The 19,750-nt window shown below is 46.2% G+C and overlaps 2 protein-coding genes across 2 annotated transcripts in view; one reads left to right on the top strand and one right to left on the bottom strand.

Moving 5' to 3' along the window:
* Positions 1-14,126, bottom strand: part of MYO1D (myosin ID) — a gene marked incomplete at its 5' end in the record, with an annotated part of 162,143 nt that extends 148,017 nt beyond the window's left edge. The window contains one exon of the mRNA XM_082010667.1: positions 14,032-14,126. Within this exon, the coding sequence (XP_081866793.1) occupies positions 14,032-14,126 (95 nt within the window). The remainder of the gene's footprint in view (positions 1-14,031) is intronic.
* A 967-nt stretch (positions 14,127-15,093) lies between these two features.
* LOC309413404 (histone H2B-like) lies at positions 15,094-15,697 on the top strand (the record flags this gene model as incomplete). The annotated part of the gene is made up of 2 exons (XM_082010524.1): positions 15,094-15,231; positions 15,449-15,697. The coding sequence occupies 2 exons, from the start codon at positions 15,094-15,096 to the stop codon at positions 15,695-15,697; spliced, it is 387 nt and encodes a 128-aa protein (XP_081866650.1).
* Positions 15,698-19,750: the final 4,053 nt, after the last annotated feature.

Raw genomic sequence — 19,750 nt, 5'->3', positions numbered from 1 at the left:
TGAGAAATAATATTCACCACTGGCACTTGTGATTTATTCCATGGGTCTCATGATAACTATTGTTTTTCTTAAAATACATCCTCCTAGAGTAAATGAATACAACAGTCTTTACCCTTATTAAGAGAGGTTTTCAGCTTTCATCACTGTAAAGAAAAGTTTGAAGGCAACCACAGCATGTCCCAAAGGCTTAAATGTCAGAAAGCAGAAAACAAAATCAGTGAACATTTGAATTTGTCAGTGCTGCTCACTCACCACTTAGACACAGTGAGTGTCCTTACTGATAGATGGACAGTTTGTACATGATATGGGAGAGGATGTTTTTTCATGTTATTTCTTCCCCACATTAAAAAAAAAAAAGGGATTATTTGGCACTCATAGTGCTGGAATGTACAATGAGTACCAAAACCCAGGTCAAAACTACACAGAAATTGCTGTCTTCAGTGATAAGAATTTTTAGTTTGCAAAATATCCATTGCACTCTATTACTCACAGAATGATAAAATGAGACTATCAAAGGCTCCCACTATCCATGTGGACACCCAGTGATGACCAGATGGGTGGGCACAATTGTGCAATTTTCCTACGTGCTGTTACACAGCAAATTACTTGGGATCTGGCCATTAGTGCTATCAGCTTCTACATCAAACGACTCATTAAGATAAACAGAGGCTGCTCATTTATCTTAAACTGTTTTGGGCTAAGACAAGCCAATATATCTACATATGAAAGGTTAGAGGGTTGTTTGGGGTTTTTTTCTTCCCCTGAAAGCTTTCCCAGATTGGTTATAGGGCTTACATTGCTCATCATGAGAGCCCAGAATTTGGCACTTGAGGTGAAAAATGCTTTGGCACTGCACACAGGCTGTGAAAGTGGTGTGGGAATTAGTCTTAGAACAAGATTTCTGACACATAACTGAAGTACAGGTATGGAGGAGCTTTCAAAAAGGCAGCAAAAGTGTCTTGATAAAAATAATCCACAATACTGATCCTGACTACTTAAATGTTTGAGCTCTCCACAGTCTTCCCACATCCCTAGTACAACATAAACCAGACCTACTGACCAAGCCAGTCTTTCTGTAAGAACCTGTTAATTTGTTCCATCCTGCAATTTTAGTTTAATAGTGTACATTAGTAAATGTAACCCTAGCAATTTTTTCCTTTAATTTAGTCAAGGCACTACAAAACTTCTTCAAAATTCACTAAGTTTGCTGTATTTAAATCTTAATTTTTCTAGATACAAGGACAATACAGGAAAGGCAGAAGGTTAAAACGTCATATCAGATGGAGTTTAACATTCTAAAAGATTATAACCCAATTCAACAGCTTCCATGATTCAACTACAATGTTTGCTACACAATACATTTTTACTGCTCTCAAGCTAGTTTGTATAATAAAACAAGTGAAATTACTCTGATCTGTCTATCTGTAAAAGGTCTACTCACTAATTTTAGTAAACAGCCTCTCAGCAAAGCAGCTGAATTACCAGTTACAAGTCAACTATGGAATAAAACTCCTGAGAGGAGACCAAGATCAACTAAGGAACTTTCTCCACAAATTCAGTAGAAAGAAATCTGGACCGGTCTCTAAAGTTAATCACGGCTTATTGTGTGTCACCAGAGCCCCAGAACAACGTCATCACCCCAGAGAGGTCATGGAAACAGTGTGAAGATCTATCGACTCCAAGACAGCTGCTTCAATTGTTCCTTCATACAGTGAGCACCAGGTGCCAGCTTGGCTCCTCAATGGGAGGGTCAAAGATCCAGAAACCCAAGAGAAAAGCAGGAAAAAATAATCTGACATTCTTTAAGTAAATGAAAACGTTGAGATTTACATTGCTACTTGTTTCCTGCATGATGGGGGATGATACACAAGCACCTTCTAAAAATGAGTGTCCACCGTGATGCCTTCCTGGCTTTCATACTTCTACCTACCAGCTGGAAGTCTAGCACGCCTCTGCTCCCCAGGCAGGAGCACTCAACATACAAACCCCACACCACCCATCGCTTCAGGCATTCGTGGTGACTGATGGGCACCGGCCACCCCTCCACTACCCGCAGGAATGGAGTACCTAAGAAGAAAGGCGGCAGCCAAAATGTTTTGTTTAAAAACAAGACTCATTTTGACAATAAGCAGCCCCCCCTTTAAGTCTCAAAAAATGTAAGCCCTTAATGGAAAACATGTTTTCTATCAACTGATCGGAAAAATTAAGCAAAATATTCCCAATTACTTAAAAATTGTTCAGCTCGCCTTCAGTTGCCTATCAAGTCTGGCTTGTATAGTTTTACACGAGGTTTAAAAAGGTTACACGTATCTACTTTTTCTTGGCGTTTCCTCAAAGGGGTTTAAGTTCAGTGTAACTAATAAAGATGCAGAGAATTAGCTGCCAGAGACTGGAGATGTCTAGCTTAGGAATGTCTGCATCCTTGAAAGCCAGGATGCAGTACAGCCCAAAAAACAAGAACAAATGAAGACGAGATTTCTATTGTTTGTTTTGCTAGAGACATAAATGGTACATTTAATAGGAAAAAAAGGGAAACTAATACACGCCTTTTTATATACCAATGCCTGCAGGCATATACAATCGTCGTTAGCGTTCTCTTCACCTAAAAGAGATCAGTACATAAACCACATAAAGCAAAGTTAGTTTCTTACTGTGACACAGCCAAAACTCAAAAAAGGAAACACTTTATTATCAAGAAGCATTGTCCACAAAGTTATACATCTAACCCTCGGTCTTATTTTAGAAAGTCTGCCTGGTAATTTGCCTGTACTTTTGAAAAACAAGTAATATGTTTTGAATTATAAGAGGTTACAGGGACATTTTTGTGGTAAATTTGGACTTTCATTTGCAAAAAAAAACCTCTCGGTGCTACAGAAATCCTTTCGGAAATAACATTTTTTTGTCATTGCTAAGCACTTTTCAACAAACTTTAATAGCTACTGTTCCAAGGAGCTGTTTACATCCAGCTTTAAAAGAACACTGGGGTACTTACGTCCCCGCAAGCAAAAGGAAAAGCAGCATGGCGTCTTTCTGATATTTTGAGGAGCAAACAAAAGAGAGTATATTCTCAGCAGTATGCAGGGGCAACAATTTTTCTAAACAAGTTCACTCAAAGGCTCTTGGTGCTCAGGCTTTGGTATTTTGGGATTTTTCTAGAGGCCTAAGTTATGCTTAGAGCTCTTTGAGTCTTCTTTCATTCGTTCCCCTGGTCTTTACACCCAGGATCAAGAAGGAAAGCAACACCAAGTAAGTTGGTATTAAGAAGTGGAAGGCACTATTTCTAACTCTGAAGTTTATAAACTAAATATCCAGCTGCTTTATAAACAGCGCATGGCAAGAGAGGCCTTCAAACAACAGTAGCTGGATTTTTCCTTTGAAGGTAAAACTTAACTTTATCATTCATTCTCATAAACAAAATAACCTATTTAGTTGAAGGTTAGCAATATGAATAAAAGTTTTACAGTAAACATCTAAAAGACGTCTAGCCACATGAAAGCTTCATTGTGCTCTTGATGACCGTGATGTAAAGGCTTTTACAACCATCAGTTTTTGCAGGCAGACACACCAGATTTTACCACCTCAATATGCCATACAGGAGCTCTCCCAAAAGAAAGCTGCACTGTGGGAAACGAGAATTTTTTGTTTTGGTTTGTTTTTCTTCACTATTCATCATGAGACAGCCTTCGCTGCCATGCAGTAAGCTGTTAAAATATGGGTTCTCATTACTCCTTGGCTGTTTTGCTCCCTGGACACAATGATGCACTAAATTGCTTGAGCCCCCTTTAGTTTCCCTACTGTGAGTTTGTCCTAGGCACCATAAATAAAACCTGGTACAATGATGAAGGCACTGACCAGTCTGATGCTTATAATGGAAGTCTGATATTAAAAGGGAACCTTTTCAGAAAGTTTCAGCTGGTGCCCCAAAGTCTAATTCATTTGAGGGGTAGCAATGTGTGCCTGCTTTACATCAGAATGAGACTGAAAACCTTTCCATCAGGAGCCCCGTAATAAGACGACTTATTCAAAGTTCGTCAGAAGTTCCAGTGAAACACTGCTTAAGTTGGCTTGATCCAAATAAAGCATGCAAGATTGCATGTGTACAGGGGCAAGCACAAAAACACAAACTTAGAACATCATGTTTGGAGATGGAGTTAGACATACTACCCTCAAGTAAACATTCACCTCTTGCAGCACATCATATACCACATATTGCACAGTCCCACCACAAATGTTCTTCAATTTTTATTTCACAGGAAGCTGTAGCGAGCCTTCAGGCTTCCCAAATTAAGTTACATCAACCTTAAATGGGAACAGATCACAATACTATAAGCAAATTATTCTCTACCTGAACAACCTCAGATAGGATAGCGTCAGGCCAGGCCCTGTCCCAACCCAAGAGCACATGAACTCCTCAAGGCATGGATCCAGTATGGAACGAGGAAACTACTTGAACAGATCAGGATGATAATCAGCGGTTATAGCATACCAAAACTCCTACCACGACAAAGTTTGTGTGGGCTTCCTAAGTTAGGCATTTAAGGAGGAGGCAGTGTCTATGTTAAAATTTATGTGGTGTTTCTTTCATGCCAAAGAGAGCAATGGAGGGAAAAGTACACAAATGCTCGTCAGAAAGTTCTCAATCAGACATGTTAACAGATCAGTGCTGTGGGAGAAACTGATAAACATAGGAAGGAGATAAGCTGTGTTTCTGAGGTCAAACAGGAAAGAGGCAAAGAGATAGGTGAAGCAGGTAAAACAGAAAGCCAAAACAATCTCTGTAGATATACTTTGAACAAGCACATGCAGGAAAGGGGAGTTTGCCAAGGCGTAAGACAAGGAGCGCGCAGAAAAACCAGTGCAAAGGTGATTCTAGGGAGGAGATTTAGCACTGTGTATAGCTCAGACTTGGGTCTGATACACTACAGGGGAAATAATGAGATTTGACTTTGAATGCAAAGGCCTGGAAAGGACCAAGTTAGATGGTGCAGGCAGAACAAGTGAATTGCTGTCCACAAGACCTCGCTCACGCCAGCCGAAGGGAACCTCAGCTGAGTTACTAGGCAAGGCTGAAAAGATCACACCAAGATCAGAGAAGACATCTCCACCACTGGGAGAGCTGAAGGCACATGAACAGACACTTCAGCAAGGGGGAAGTTGGCCAGAGGTGTCCATCTGTACAAAGAAGGTACTGAAGGTAATGGGAAAGAGAGAAGTCACCAAGGTTGACCAAGAGGATACTGCAATTATAAAAATATAGCTAGGAAGTCAGCAAAGAGGAGAAAGGAAGAGTCAGGTGGGACAACACTTCTCGGAGGGACAGTGAGAGTCAACAGCTGACACCCTGGAGTGCAGCAAGAAACATCCAAGGATGAGAAACTATATCATGGCAGGTAAGCGGCTGTCTAGTCTTAATGCCATATTTTACCCAACAGCCAATGGTACATTTTTCTGGAAAGAATGCTCTGGATCAGACCAGCCCAACAGTCACACACTAACTGTTCTCGGAAGTTTCACGTATCTCAAGGCTGGCAGACCAAAGCAGGCAAATGGCAGCAACAGGGCAGACCCCTGCCAACTTCTAAATCAAGAAGAGATGGCTAGCAACGTCACAGCAACCAGGAAATATGTGCTGCAAAACACTTCGGCGGACAGATAAATAGGACAGAACACAATAGTGGTGAGACACAAATATTCCAACACCGCTCAAGGAGAAAATTTAAAGTCTGCACAGAAAAATGCTCTGAAATTAGGGGGGGCAGAACGGAAAGTACCATCACCATCAAGACTTAAAGCAAGAACAGACTTATGCCCCAGCACTAGTCACACTTTTACTGATGAGCACTGCAAGACCATCTATGATGACGGTGGTGGTGGTGGGTCCTCTGGCTTATCATTAACTACTGTTTTATTTAAAGGGTCTTTACATGATACCCTCCCCCTCCTTCTACCTCAGCTCCTCATTGCTGGGCTCTGACACGTTATCTGTTATCCATCTAAATCACTACTCACAAACAGAACCAGGTCCACTGTCCCGTGTCAGCTTGCAGCAGCTGCTGCGCACAGGCCAGGTGAGAGAACAGTAGCTGAAACCAATCCCAGGAACAAGAAAAAGCTCATTCCTAGCAAAAGATAAAGGTTATCTGAGGAACAGTTTAATGGTTTAGATTTGAAGAAAAAAAAAATCTTTTCAATAGGTTAAATCTATCTAATGCCCCTTTTTCACTCCCAAAGACAGAACAGCCTCATAGCCAAGCTGTTCTCTTAGCAGTTGAAAACACCACAATAAAAACTTACTTCCCCTCCTGGTCTGTTCAGTACGTGATAGCAGTAGTGTGAGCCGAGATCTCACCAGATCTAACTGAAAAGCCTTGAATGGAACAGAAATCATCTTCTAGAAATTTTAAATCTTGTTCTGAGAACTGGAAATGAGCTATTGCCACAAAGGGACACACAGTTCCCTTATTTAACACTTACAGGCAACAGGCAAACCTGTGTTCAGACATCGACTTTCTTCTCCCTCCGTGAAAAGGTGCAATCATGACCCAGGGACTGAGAAAGAAAAGGGATGATGTAATAGTCAAATATCTAGCGAGATCTGCATCTCTAAAAGGAATTTGAGGTAAGTATGACTAAAGGGGAAACGTTCAGGTAGTGTAAAAGCTTGCTCAGCCCAAAAGGAATGCAAGGGGTCAGTGGAGCGGTAGATCAGTAAAACCATCTAAAGAGGTAGATTTTTGAACAGAGGTCAATACAAAGGACTCTTGACTAAAGGACACCACAAGATTCATTGGAAATATTAGCTAATATTTACTATAAGAATTTGGCAGATCTTAAAGTGAATCTTTAGCTACTGAAATTCAGAAGGTGATGATAAATTACTTCAGTTACGATGACGCAGGTTAAACAAGCCATCTCAAACATGTGGTAGTCAAAAAACAAGAGCAGGATTCTACTTTGCAGTATCACAAACAGATGCACTGCCCACTCTGAGGATCTTCAGGACCCATATTACTTCATCAGAATCTACCAAATAATTGCAGAGAAGAGGCAAAGATGAAAACAAAAAAGGCGGCCAAGGAATTCCTAAATCACCAGCTGACTTTTTGTAGATATTCTTTGTGTAAGTGGAAAAAAAAAAAAAAAATTAAAAAAACCATGCAATAAAGAGCATCTCTCTTGTTGAGCTACTTCAAAATAGTTCTGGTTACAAAACTGATTCTTCAGCTTTTTCTTCACACCTGATGCCATGTGGCATGAATGTCCCACCCCAGCTTGCTGCTAGCTACTTACAATTAAATTCTGTTATGTGTGCTCTGAAAATTACCATAAACGCAGCTTGGTGTCAGCTGGCAAGCCAGGACCAGCAGGTCTGGTGCACAGCATTACCAGCGAAAGAATTTAAAACTGTAAGGTACCCTGAAAGACTAATCTCATTCATAAATCTGACTTCGTATATTATTCAACACCCACGTGTTAAAATTATTAAACACTACCTCACCTACACTGCTATAAAAAGACTACTGTGAAATTTCACTCTGAGAAAAGAAGGTATTCATAAGTCAGCGGAGGACAGATGTGCAAAAGAAGATTCAGGGAAACTATATAAATTCAGCACATATGGAGGCAAAACAAACCCCAGGCGGGACATCACCTCAGTCAATGCTTCGTTCATACCTCTGGGACAGGAAACACAGAGCCACCTGTAGCAGCTATCGGTTTCCAGAAGCTGAACGGCGAGTCCCTGCAGAAGTTAGAAAGCTGGCCCTGATCCTCCTTTTTGCTACTTGTGTAGTTAGGATTTGCTTTTTAAGTGAGATCGATGGTCTTTTCCATCTATGAAGATCAAGCTGGACCCTGTCCAAGCTCGTAAGTCAAATTTTGATGGACTAAGGGGAATTTTCATTCCATTCATTCCAAATTCTGACACAAGACAGCTCTCTGCAAGCTAGGCAATTCTGAAGAAGCCAAGAAGAGCTGACAAGACTTAACTGCTGACTGTCTGAGCAGCAGTAGGGAGCGACCTGCAGCATCCACAGTGGCAGGCACTCCTCTCCAGGGAGAAAGCAGACACTTCCCAGCAGCTTTTTAATTCAACACCACATGGACACTTCAAATATTTGTATATATTTAAAACGAGGAAATTAAAATGGCTTAAAGGCAAGAAAAGCTTGTTGATGAAGCATGAATATTTCATTACCAAAAGCACGAATGAAACCAAGCATTCACGTAATATCTCCTCCGCTAGGATTAAAGATCCGTTACTACCTAGTGTAAAGACAAACCTCTCCTACCACAACTTCAACCAAAAATATGAATGTTTAAGATGGTGCTCAAAAGACAAGAAAGCTGGTGTAAAAACATCAATACAATATAGACAGCACCCCTTTGCTCCTTGAGAAAGAATTGTTCCTAATGTATTTATGGGGACTCTGATTCTCTGAAGACGGGAACAAATTAAAGTGTTGGGTCAACCCCAGAACTTGTTTGCCAGACCTGCTGAGAACGGATAAAAGGAAAATAACCCAGTCTCCAGATCTAGAGGATACTAATTTGCAGAACAAGAGTTTGGCCTTTCAGAACTGCAAGATAAGTGAATATCTGTGTATTTACACCAAAAAAAAAAAAAAAAAAGCCCTTTGATATCACCTACTGAAAGGGGCTGCTAACAACTGCATTCTGGCTTCTTTTCAGGTCACCCGGGTAATTACAAAGTCTATACATTTTCAGCACCACCTTCAGCTTATTGTTTCTAAAACTGCCTCCACAGAAACATGCTATAAACCCAAGAGCCTAACAGCTATTCACACCAGTCATCCAAAACACAAACCAGATCATTCTTAAGATTGACAGATACTACAGGCTCAACCCACCACATCATCTAGAAAAAAAGTGGGTTTTTTTTTTGAGATAGGTCCAAAAGGTATAGCCTACACACAACTCTCTCAAGAAAATCCCTTCAAGATACCCCTCTGCAGCATCTGAAGGCCAATTCCCTATTTCAATTTGCCACAACCTTTTTATAGGACTACATCCTACGCCTCACCCTTGCCTGCAGAGCAAACACTTCCCTCAGTGGCAAACACAGCAAATTCTCAGAGGAGAACCAGTTTTTCTTTACAGATTCTTGATACCAAAAATATTATTATTCATAACAAATCTTATCTTTCAAAAGTATTTGCAATAAATATGAATTTAGAACTGTTACATTAATTTAGGATAGCTTTGAAAATACTGGGGTTTCCACTATAAGAAACAGTTGGGAAAACATTTTTGCATATTTTTAACTAAATGCAGAACTGTATTTTTATTAAGCGTTGCTTTAAGAGGTCAGCAATAACAATGTTTGCAGGGAGACAACTTGAAAGACTATTAAACTGTAGTTCTTTGCACCACAGCCTCAGGTGGGCTGGGATGACCAGGAACTATCTGAGGAGCAAGTACAGCCTTCCACATCAGGTTTCATGCTGGCACTAGTTACAAGAAAAAAAAAAAAAGAGACGAAAAGAAAACAACCCAAAATTCATTTTATGATCATTACACCTTACCAGGTGCTTTCACAGTCTTCCTTTCATGCATCCTTGAATTCTTTAATAACCATGACAAAGATCTATTATGTTCCCAGGAGAGGATTTGCACAATGCTTATGAAAAAATGAGTAACTCGCTAGAAATTAGGAGGAGATGAGTCAAGTAGCACCTGCTCATGAATTAGATGTGGAAACAGAAAGACCTTGAGCACACAGCTTTTATGGGACTACCCCAAATGCTACCCTGCCGCTGCAATATATAATAGTCTACTTTCTTCCTGCATTTCAACATGGCTTTCCACTTACAGTTGATTAAGAGGCATTGGGTTTATCCACAGTTGAGCCCCCACACCATCCCAGCACCCGGCACAGAGAGGACCACATCTTGCTCTCCTGCAAAGCGTTCTAGACCTTGTGTAGGGAAGCTAGTCTGAAGCTATTCCTGAAGTTATCACTCAGACTGCAGAACAGATAATTCAAGAAATCAAGCTACCACTTTGCATGCCTTAGATACCATTGTTCACGCTTGTTTATCAAGATAAATGCTAGTTGTACAGGATAGTACAATGAGTGGTCTTTGTAGGATAATACAAGAAATCATATATAAACCAGAATATTTCATCCTTGTGAAAAGTAACCTTGCCCTCTTCCTAACAAGTAAGTAAATTCAAAATGATAACTTTTATCACTTGAAATCTTCGTTATGGCATGATGAAAAATGAGGTAACGTACAGGTTTGTGTTTCTCTTACTCAAAAGTTCACACTGCAAGTTTCATCTACGCCACAACTTCTGCAAAACGTTAGCAACTCCTGCGAGCTGGCTGCTCGCTTTCCACGAGCACCGTCTCGCTCCACCTGCTGTGGAATAGTCACAGTCACGGCAAGTTAAAACCACCCACTGAAATGAAAGTGTTTTAACAAGTCCAGAGCAGGACGTTCTCCCTTAGATTACAGGCAGGTAACACTCAGAGTACACCTAAATACAAGCCCTTGAATGTCAGTGAGAGGACCAGAGAGGTGTCCGACATTAAAAAGATTCCCAGTTTTATGGAGTCTTCAATAAATCTTATGTCCCCTGGTAGGAATTGAAATGCCAACTGCTACTGCAGTAGTCAACCTGCCCACAACGGGCAACAGGGAACTGATTAAAGGGAATGCCAGACTATCTGCCAAAGTGCAAATTGCTCAAATATGGCTGTTTATAATAATTCATACTCAGGACCACCTAAAGAACAATTATCTGTTAAAGCTTTGGGGGTTTTCTATAAAGAAACAAAACTAGCTGCTGAGTCCACACTAATAGTTCCAATACTCTTGCCTTTTCTTTTTTTTTTTTAATTATTTTTATGACTAAGAATCATGACCAGATGCTGGTACAAAGCCCACTCAGAACTATGGAATTCAAGGACTGGATGACTTTTATTTACAATTAATGCACAACATGCAGTGACTGCTTGAGTGTCCACATGAAATGGCCAGTTTATTTAGTTGTAAGACATGACCATGAAAAAAACTAACACTATGATATCCTCACTGAATCACTACACAAACTTACAAACAACAGGGCGTGAAGCGTAGGCATTAGGAACTGAGGTAGTAAATTCACATCGCATCCATTTGCCTACCCAGGCAGGTACTCACATCGACAAACAAATCAACCACGCCAATCCAGCCCATGTCAGCGCCATTAAATTAAAATATAAAGTAATGAAAAGTGCAACTTCACCATTTCTCTTTTTCCTACTAGAGACATCCTTGGGGAAATATCCTTGCATGCACCAAAACTGGTATGATTTCAATTCCACTCACATCTGGGCTCACTTGGGAACTAAATCCAGCACAACCCGTCTTGGGTCAGCCAGTGACCCTGAACAAAAATAGCTCTGGCAGAAAGCTGGATTTATGGAATAGGGTGGAGCCCATCCAAGTGCAAACCGAACAAACCTGCCACTTGGAAGTTAATGATAGAGAAGCAACAATTTCTCCGTTCTGTTCTGTGCACGATGAGCACAAACACAACTTGTGCCATCTACATGACGTGACAAAACACAATGCGAGGTTATCAGCCCTTGAACAGGTCAGAATCTGAGGTGTAATTTGGGTCTGACACAATTTAAAAGGTATCAGCAACAAGTGTTAATTACCATCTCCAAAGCGGTAAAAATAAAAGAAGCAAATGTTGCTTGAGAATTGTAGTAACACCAGCAGCGAAGCTGGGTCAGCAGGCCAGGGCCACAGCCCTACCATCAATCAGGGCTTAGTGGAGTTTAGCAATTTTACTGAAAAGCCACACTTCTGGTAAATTCAGATTAGCTTTCTCAAATGTCCCAGTGCGGACAAGCCTAAAGTCAGGCGATAACAGCATCAAGGTTAGAAAAATTAACAGTATTAATTTTGTTTTGACAAGAGATTATTCTGCCCACAGCACAGACACAAGACAACCTTGAAGTGCAGGCAGAACTCTGCCTGCAAATTGCAGATTATGGGAGAAGTAACACACGTGTTCTCATGTAAAAAAAAAGAAAAAAACGGAGTTTGAATTGGTGTCACAAGGAAGAACCTGGTTTTGAATACCGGTGACCAAGGTATTGGAGTTAAAGGGACACCTGACGGTGTGTTAGATACAGCAATAATATCCAGACAGCATCCTTAGGCATCATCAGCATGCAACAGGACAGGAAAAAAAAATAAAATCAAACTATGTATCAATTGTAAGGATCCAGAATTGCAAGCTGCTTCTGCTCATCCTCTTTCGTACAAGATTAGCAAAGTCTACCACTGCAGGCACCTCTCAATTAATTAATTTGATACCTAAACGCAAGCAACATGCTACGTTGATTTTTTAATTTATGTAACAATCCGTTTCCAATACTTCATCTAGATTTCTAGTACACATTAACCAAAGAATAAAAACCCCAAGAACAAACTGTTACATGCAAGTCTCCTGCTAATTACAATTACTTTGTTTGTAAGCCCTTTGTAATAAAATTAGAGTGGCATGGTGTGCACAAATAAGAAGCAAATCTAAGCTTTTAGAGGCACCGCAAGAGTCATTTAAATCTGACATTTCCTCATGTTCAAAGCTCAACCGTTAACATTATGTTTTTCTTGGTATCTAAACAGAAATGCCCTCCCCACCCAAATAGAAATCCAAAATGTAACAGAAAAAACAGCATCAAATATGCTGGTTGTCGTTATTACATCTCGCACTGCCAGGATCCAAGCCCTGACCTTGCAGACAGGTACGCCCCGGTAGCACAAAGATTCCTGAGCACTCAGCGGCTGATGCAGCCAGACGTCAAAACCTACAGATTTCATCCAGAGGAGACATCACAATTGCCTGAAAGGGCTTAATTTTCTCCTTCCTCAGTAGTTTTATGACAGCTGAAGAAGCTTAGCCCACCTTTCTTCCCTTGGCTATTGCCAGAGCCGCTCTCATGTGCATCCAACAACTGTACGGGCCTGATAAGTTACTGATTTGAACCATCTTCTCCAGCATGCAAGTGGCAGGAGAGGAATGGTCAGTAAAGCCTGAGCAAAACTGGAGCAGGGGGAGGCAGCCAGTAAGTCACGTTTTTACCCCAAAGGCTTCCCTCTGGTAATTATCAAATCCTTGCACAACAGCGGCATGAGAGTTTATCAGGAAGAGCTCACACGAATCTTTTATAACAGAAAGTGAAAGACAGCTGCAGACTTAGGGTCCCCACCGGCTGTCCTCTCTATCAGTGCTGCTCAGGATTTAGTGGTACTTCACAGAGGAAACAGGGATGAAAACGCAGATCTTCCCGAAGCCCATCACATCTAGAAGGGAAATAAAACCATAAAGATCACGAAACGTTAATGCAGAGCGTCTGCACCGGTGAACGGCTGTAACGCTCCTACGGGGCTGGAGCAACCTTGGACTTGGTGACTTTTATTGCTTTTTTTTTTTCCCTGCCTCAACTTTGCACGCTTGTCAGCGCCGGCGAGATACCTGTTAGAGGAGAGGCGTACGAGGTGGAGACAGAGGCAGATGAGGTCTGACGAGCAGGAGGAGAGGGAGGTTTTCCACAGCGGTCACAGAAAGCCCCCCACAGACCCAAAGGCTTGGTGCTCCCTGGCTGCACCCTGAGGCACCCTCGTACTCACCCGGCTGTCCCAAATATCCCCATTTCATAAAAAATTCCCCTATTTTGTGGCGGGTTTGCTCCACTACGGAGCTCGGTCACCTCACAGCAGGGCAGGCAGGGGCCGAGGCACGGCAGGCTGGGGGGCCGCTGCCCCCGACCCCGCCCGCAGTGCGGGGCCGGTTCAGCTCACTAAACTGGCACAGCGCGGCCCCCTCCCCACACCCGGTAGCCAAACTGGAGGCGGGGGGGGTGGGGGGCAGGAGGACGAGGCCCCACAAGCCCTCACACACCCTGAGGCGGCGGGAAAGGGCGGGGGGGGCTGTCCACCGCCCTTCCCGCTCCTCACACCGGCCCGTTACCCCCCCCCCCGCCCCCGCGCCTGCCCCAGCTCTCACCTCAGGCGGAGGTTAGCCATGAACTCGGGCATGGTGACGGCGTCCATCAGCACGAAGTCGGCTTTGCCGAACTCCAGGCTCTCCTGCTCCGCCATGGCGGCGACGGTGACGGTTGGGCTCGCGCTGCCCCGCCGCTCCCCAGGGCGGGGGGGGGGGGGGGGTGAGGGGGTGCCCGCCTCGCGCCCGCCGGGCCCCGCCTCACCTGAGGTGAGGCGGGGCCCGGCGGGCGCGAGGCCGGCACCGGGCGGCGCCCCCTGCCGGCCAGCGGAGAGGGCACAGCCCCGCCCCGCCGACCCCGCCCCTCGGCCAGCGCGAGGGGGGGCACGGACGCCCTCTGCCGGCGAAAGCGGCGCACTGCAGCCGGGAACCCCCACCGGGGGGTGGGGGGCAGGTCCTGCACCCATGGGACACCCACCCCAGGGTCCCACTGAGCAGAGCCGGCTCCTGCCCCCAGCACCCCCGGGTGCCCTCCCAGGCCCTGCTCACTCTAGCACCTACAGAACCCTAGAACCCCTCCAAAAACACGGAATAAAGCCACGCTAACAATCCCACAGGAACAGCCGGGCGCTCCGAGAACCAGCCGCTTCGGGCTAATTAGATTAACGATACTAATTAAGGCAACAAGGGCCGGGGTGGGGAAACCTGGGAGCAGGTACAGTCTCACCCGAAAGAGTATTTTTGGGTAATTACTTGAGCGTAGGAGCCGGGGGGTGCGTGGCGGTCCCGGTCCCGCAGGCTGGCGGGTGTCAATGGGCTGCAGCCCCCAGCTGAAAGCAATGAGCTCCCGGTTATAGGCAGCGGTTCCTGCCTGCTCTGGGGGTGGGCGGGGCTGGGGCAGCTCTTGGAGGTGAGCTGGGTAGGAAATACCCTAAAAATACCCTGTTTGCACTTTCCTTTTCTGGTGTGTTTGGCTCTATGGGGAGATGTTTTCTGGCCTTGTTTTATGCAAGGTGCCAGGTAGTTTTTGTGTTATTGCAAGTGCTTAATTTGCACGGTGCTAATTAAGTGCTCTGGGGAAGCCGGGGCGCAGGTGCCTGGTGTGGAGGTGTGCGGGCAGCGGCGATGGACCCCCGTTCCCCTGCCCTCCCGAGGAAGAAGGCAGCAGCTGGGTGTGCCTGGCAGAGCCTCCTCTGCCTCCGTCCCCGCAGGCAGAAGAAGAAGGTGGCTTATTCCACCTACATCCACAAGCTCCTAAACCAGGTATGCTCTAGCTAGGCTTGGCTGCAACTGCCTGCTTTCCAAGCTCGGCTTGGTCATCCGCGTATCCAAGCCTGGATGCTCACAAGTTAGCTGAATCTGAAAGGTTTTGACCTACATTGAAGATGTGGAGGATGGGGCTGGGGGAGCTCTGCCCGGTCCGTGCCTGCAGGCAGCTCCCCAAGCCGTGCTGCCCTGCTGATGGCGGCTCTCCCTGCAGACGTGGTCTACCGGAGCCTCCTGCCTGGCGGCTGCTGCCCTCGCCGAGCTGGGCAGCCCCCAGCTGCTTGGGGACGTGGCGTTGGAGGCCACCCGGCTGTCCCGCTGCAGCAGAAGAAGCCACCTCAGCTACCGGGAGGTCCTGCTGGCCATGAAGCTGGTGCTGCTGCGTGAGCTCTCCAAGCCTCCTCCGGGATCCTCAAGCTGTGAACTGCTACCAAAGGGACCTGGCAAGATGGGACAGTCTTAGGAGTATTTTAATGTCATTTTGGTAAATAAAGTATTTATTAGCATTGTTTAATGGAGCCTCCTACCTGGGCTGGCAGCTGCCAGCACGGAGAGCAGTAGGTGGGCTTGGACCACTGTGGGTCTGGTTACCTGTGTGCCCCCAGAAGGGGTGCAGGAGGGAGGGTGCTCGCACACACCCACCTTGATAAATACCTGCAGAGCAGCCTTGCCGGTGGGCAAATGGTCCCCAGAAGTCCACAGGGCAGTGCCCTGCCAGAGGAGGCTCTTTGCTCTGGGGCTGTTGGGCAGCTGGACACCTCTTTGCGCCAGATTAGACCACAAAAGGGGAGACAAAGAAAGGTGGTCATTATTCCAAGTCCTGGGGGAATGTCAAGCTTGGAGAGCAGCAGCATCCCCTGGTGATGCTGTGTTAGGTGGTGGCACTGAGTGCCTTGTTTCCAGGCTCTCCATGGAGCCCCTTCACGTGCTGGTCCCCCCCATGCACAGGGATGTCTCCAGGTTCTCCTGCCTGCAGCTTCAAATCCCAGCATGGGGATGGCTGGGATGCCTGGCCACCCACCTTCCCATGTAGGGGTTCTCAGTCCCAGCTAAGTGCCACCAGCTCCTGGCAGTACTGGAACAATCTCCCTGCATCAGCCTTTCCAGCCGTTGAGCTTCTCTTCCCAGGAGTATGGGCAGGAGGCTGGAAAAGGGATGGATCCTTCCAGAGGGATCGGGCCCTCATCACCTCCTGATGCTGGCATGAGCTGAAGGTTGTGAGATGCCTCTTCAGTGGGTTTGCAGTGGGAGGTGGTGATAGGTCTGGCTGCCTCGGCTGGTGGGCCATTATTAGCGTTTGGGAGGACTTGCTGGACCATGTGGTCGCAGACACAGTAGCGGGTGTCACTGGTGTAAAGCAGCTCATGGTTACACCTGATGGGAGCTCTGGCTGTGTCCCCAAGCCGCTCCTATTTGCTCTCTCCATTCTCCTGTGCATATCGAGACCTGTGTAGCATGACGGACTGTCACCTACCACTGGCCTTTGGCTGTTTCCATGGTAAATATCAGGATAACAGTTGCCTTCAAGGAGCAAGTTCTGCCCAAGAACTGAGGGTTCAGGAGCTGCTGCTCAGGATAAGATTGAGTTTTGATGCCCCAACTGCTGTCTATGCTGCACATGATGCACTGCATCATCATCATCCCCATGTTGAGGGGCTTCAGCTTGCCCCAACCCTTGTTCTAGCAGCCCTGATTCTTTTGGTTGAATAGGGTTGGCTCAAATTCATGGATCTGGGGTCAAGTCCTGTAGGAAAGTCCTAGCTCTCGTAGAAGTAAGAGCTGCAGCTGACCCTGAGAAAACACCCAGGCTGCCCCTTTACCTACAGGCAACGCTGACTTTACCTACAGCACTCCTGGCCAAGGTCTGTTTGACCTGCCCCAAAAGCTCAGCAGAGGAGGAGGAGGAAGATGGGGCTTCCACGCCCTTGTGGTACCATCTGGTTCAGAGCTTCATCATCCCCTGTCAGGGTGTTTCTCTTGTGTTTCAGCAAGGAAAAACCAAGCTAAAGATTCACTTACTGTTTCTTGTCCCTGCAGACAGCCCAAACCACTTACTCTCGTTCTTCTCTTCTGCTTTATTTATGTGTCTGGAGCCCCGGCTGCTGCCGAAGAGCTTCTGGTGTGTCGCAGACCTTAGTCGGTGTGATGCCGACACGTCTTCCACTGCTGTCTAACTTTTTCTTAACCCCTCCAGCAATTGTGCAGATGATCACTCCTGCCTAGAAGTAAAGCTGAGCCTAGAGCCATTGCCAGCTCTCTGAAGGCAAGCAGCCCCAGCAGAGGAGCTGCTAGTTGAAATCACCAGGGGAGCTCCTGGCCAGGGCAGGTCAGGAGAGCAGAGGTTATCAACGTTGCCTTTTCCTACCGGAAAACCTATAGCGCACCTGGAGAGCCCAAATGTGACCCAGTGTGACTATGCCTGAGGCCATCGCAGCTCAGCTCTGTACCTCTGCAGGGATTTCATGCGGGAGGTGAAGATATGCACTGACTGGAAATTATTGCAACGCTTCAATTGTCCTTCAAAATTTTTTTAATTTTTCTGATGCATCTCTGGCATCAAGGTCAGTGTTCGCCACCATGCTGCTCGAATCCCTGTGCAAATTGTTTTGTCCTTGGAGCAAATGTCCTTCCAAATCTCCTCTCGAGCACTCTCCTGTGTGGAGCTGTGCTCGAGCGTGATCTGGGGGCAGATACAATAAAATTACTGGAGGCTTGAGCAGCTAGAGCTGACGATTCATTGCCCAGGCCCTTAGCTTCCATGCCTGGGTGCCCTGCTCATCTCATTTCTTTCCAGCCTCAATCCACAGAAACTTAGACCCATCGCCAGCCAGGTCATTCACACCGACGCAGCTGCGTTGGCCCCGGGTGCAGGCACCGCTACGAGGTGCTGACATCAAGGCAGCTTCATACCAGGAAGAGCCAGAGCAGCACAAGGAGCTCGGCACCAGGATCGTGCCTCTGCATCTAGCGCTTCATCTTACTCAGCCTCCCCACTGCTCAGTGGATGCTCAGCTATCTAGGACCCACGCTTTAGACCATTTATTTTGTCCTTTTTTTTTTCCCCCCCTTTATCTTCACAGAATCACAGAATCACTAGGTTGGAAAGGACCTTCAAGATCATCAAGTCCAACCATTAATCCAGCGCCACCATGTCCCCTAAACCATGTCCTGAAGTGCCACATCCACATGTTTTTTGAACACTTCCAGAGATGGTGACTCCACCACCTCTCTGGGCAGCCTGTGCCAATGCCTGACCACTCTCTTAGTGAAGAAATTTTTCCTAATATCCAATCTAAACCTCCCCTGGCGCAACTTGAGGCCATTTCCTCTCGTCCTATCGCTAGTTACTTGGGAGAAGAGACCAACACCCTCGTCACCACAACCCCCTTTCAGGTAGTTGTAGAGAGTGATAAGGTCTCCTCTCAGCCTCCTCTTCTCCAGACTAAACAACCTCAGTTCCCTCAGCCGCTCCTCATAAGACTTGTGCTCCAGATCCCTCACCAGCTTCGTTGCCCTTCTCTGGACACGCTCCAGCACCTCAACATCCTTCTTGTAGTGAGGGGCCCAAAACTGAACACAGGATTCAAGGTGCAGCCTCACCAGCGCCGAGTACAGGGGCATGATCACTTCCCTACTCCTGCTGGCCACACTATTCCTGATACAGGCCAGGACGCTGTTGGCCTTCTTGGCCTCCTGGGCACACTGCCGGCTCATGTTCAGCTGGCTGTCAACCAGCACCCCCAGGTCCCTTTCCGCCGGGCTGCTCTCCAGCCACTCCTCCCCAAGCCTGTAGCGTTGCATGGGGTTGTTGTGGCCGAAGTGCAGGACCCTGCACTTGGCCTTATTAAACCTCATACAGTTGGCCTCTGCCCATCGATTCAGCCTGTCCAGATCCCTCTGCAGAGCCCTCCTACCCTCCAGCAGATCAACACTCCCACCCAACTTGGTGTCATCTGCAAACTTACTGAGGGAGCACTCAATTCCCTCATCCAGATCATCTATAAAGATATGGAACAAGACCGGCCTCAGAACCGAGCCCTGGGGAACACCGCTTGTGACCGGCCACCAGCTGGATTTAACATCGTTCACCACAACTCTCTGGGCTCGGCCATCCAGCCAGTTCCTCACCCAGCCAGTTCCTCACCCAGCGAAGAGTAAACCTGTCTAAGCCATGAGCCGCCAGTTTCTCCAGGAGAATGCTGTGGGAGATGCTGTCAAAGGCTTTACTGAAGTCCAGGTAGACAACGTCCACAGTCTTTCCCTCATCCACTAGACAGGTCACCTGGTCATAGAAGGAGATCAGGTTGGTCAAGCAGGACCTGCCTTTCATGAACCCATGCTGGCTGGGCCTGATCCCTTGGTTGTCCTGCAGGTGCCCTGTGAGCACTCTCAAGACCAACCGCTCCATAATCTTCCCCGGTACAGAGGTCAGGCTGACAGGCCTGTAGTTCCCAGGATCCTCCTTCCGGCCTTTCTTGTAGACGGGCGTCACATTGGCAAGCCTCCAGTCTTCTGG

This window comes from Phaethon aethereus (genome assembly GCF_964289735.1).
Source record: "Phaethon aethereus genome assembly, chromosome: 25".
NCBI lineage: Eukaryota > Metazoa > Chordata > Aves > Phaethontiformes > Phaethontidae > Phaethon > Phaethon aethereus.
The sequence above is the reverse complement of the archived record's forward strand: the minus strand, read 5'-3'. Positions and strand labels throughout refer to the sequence as shown.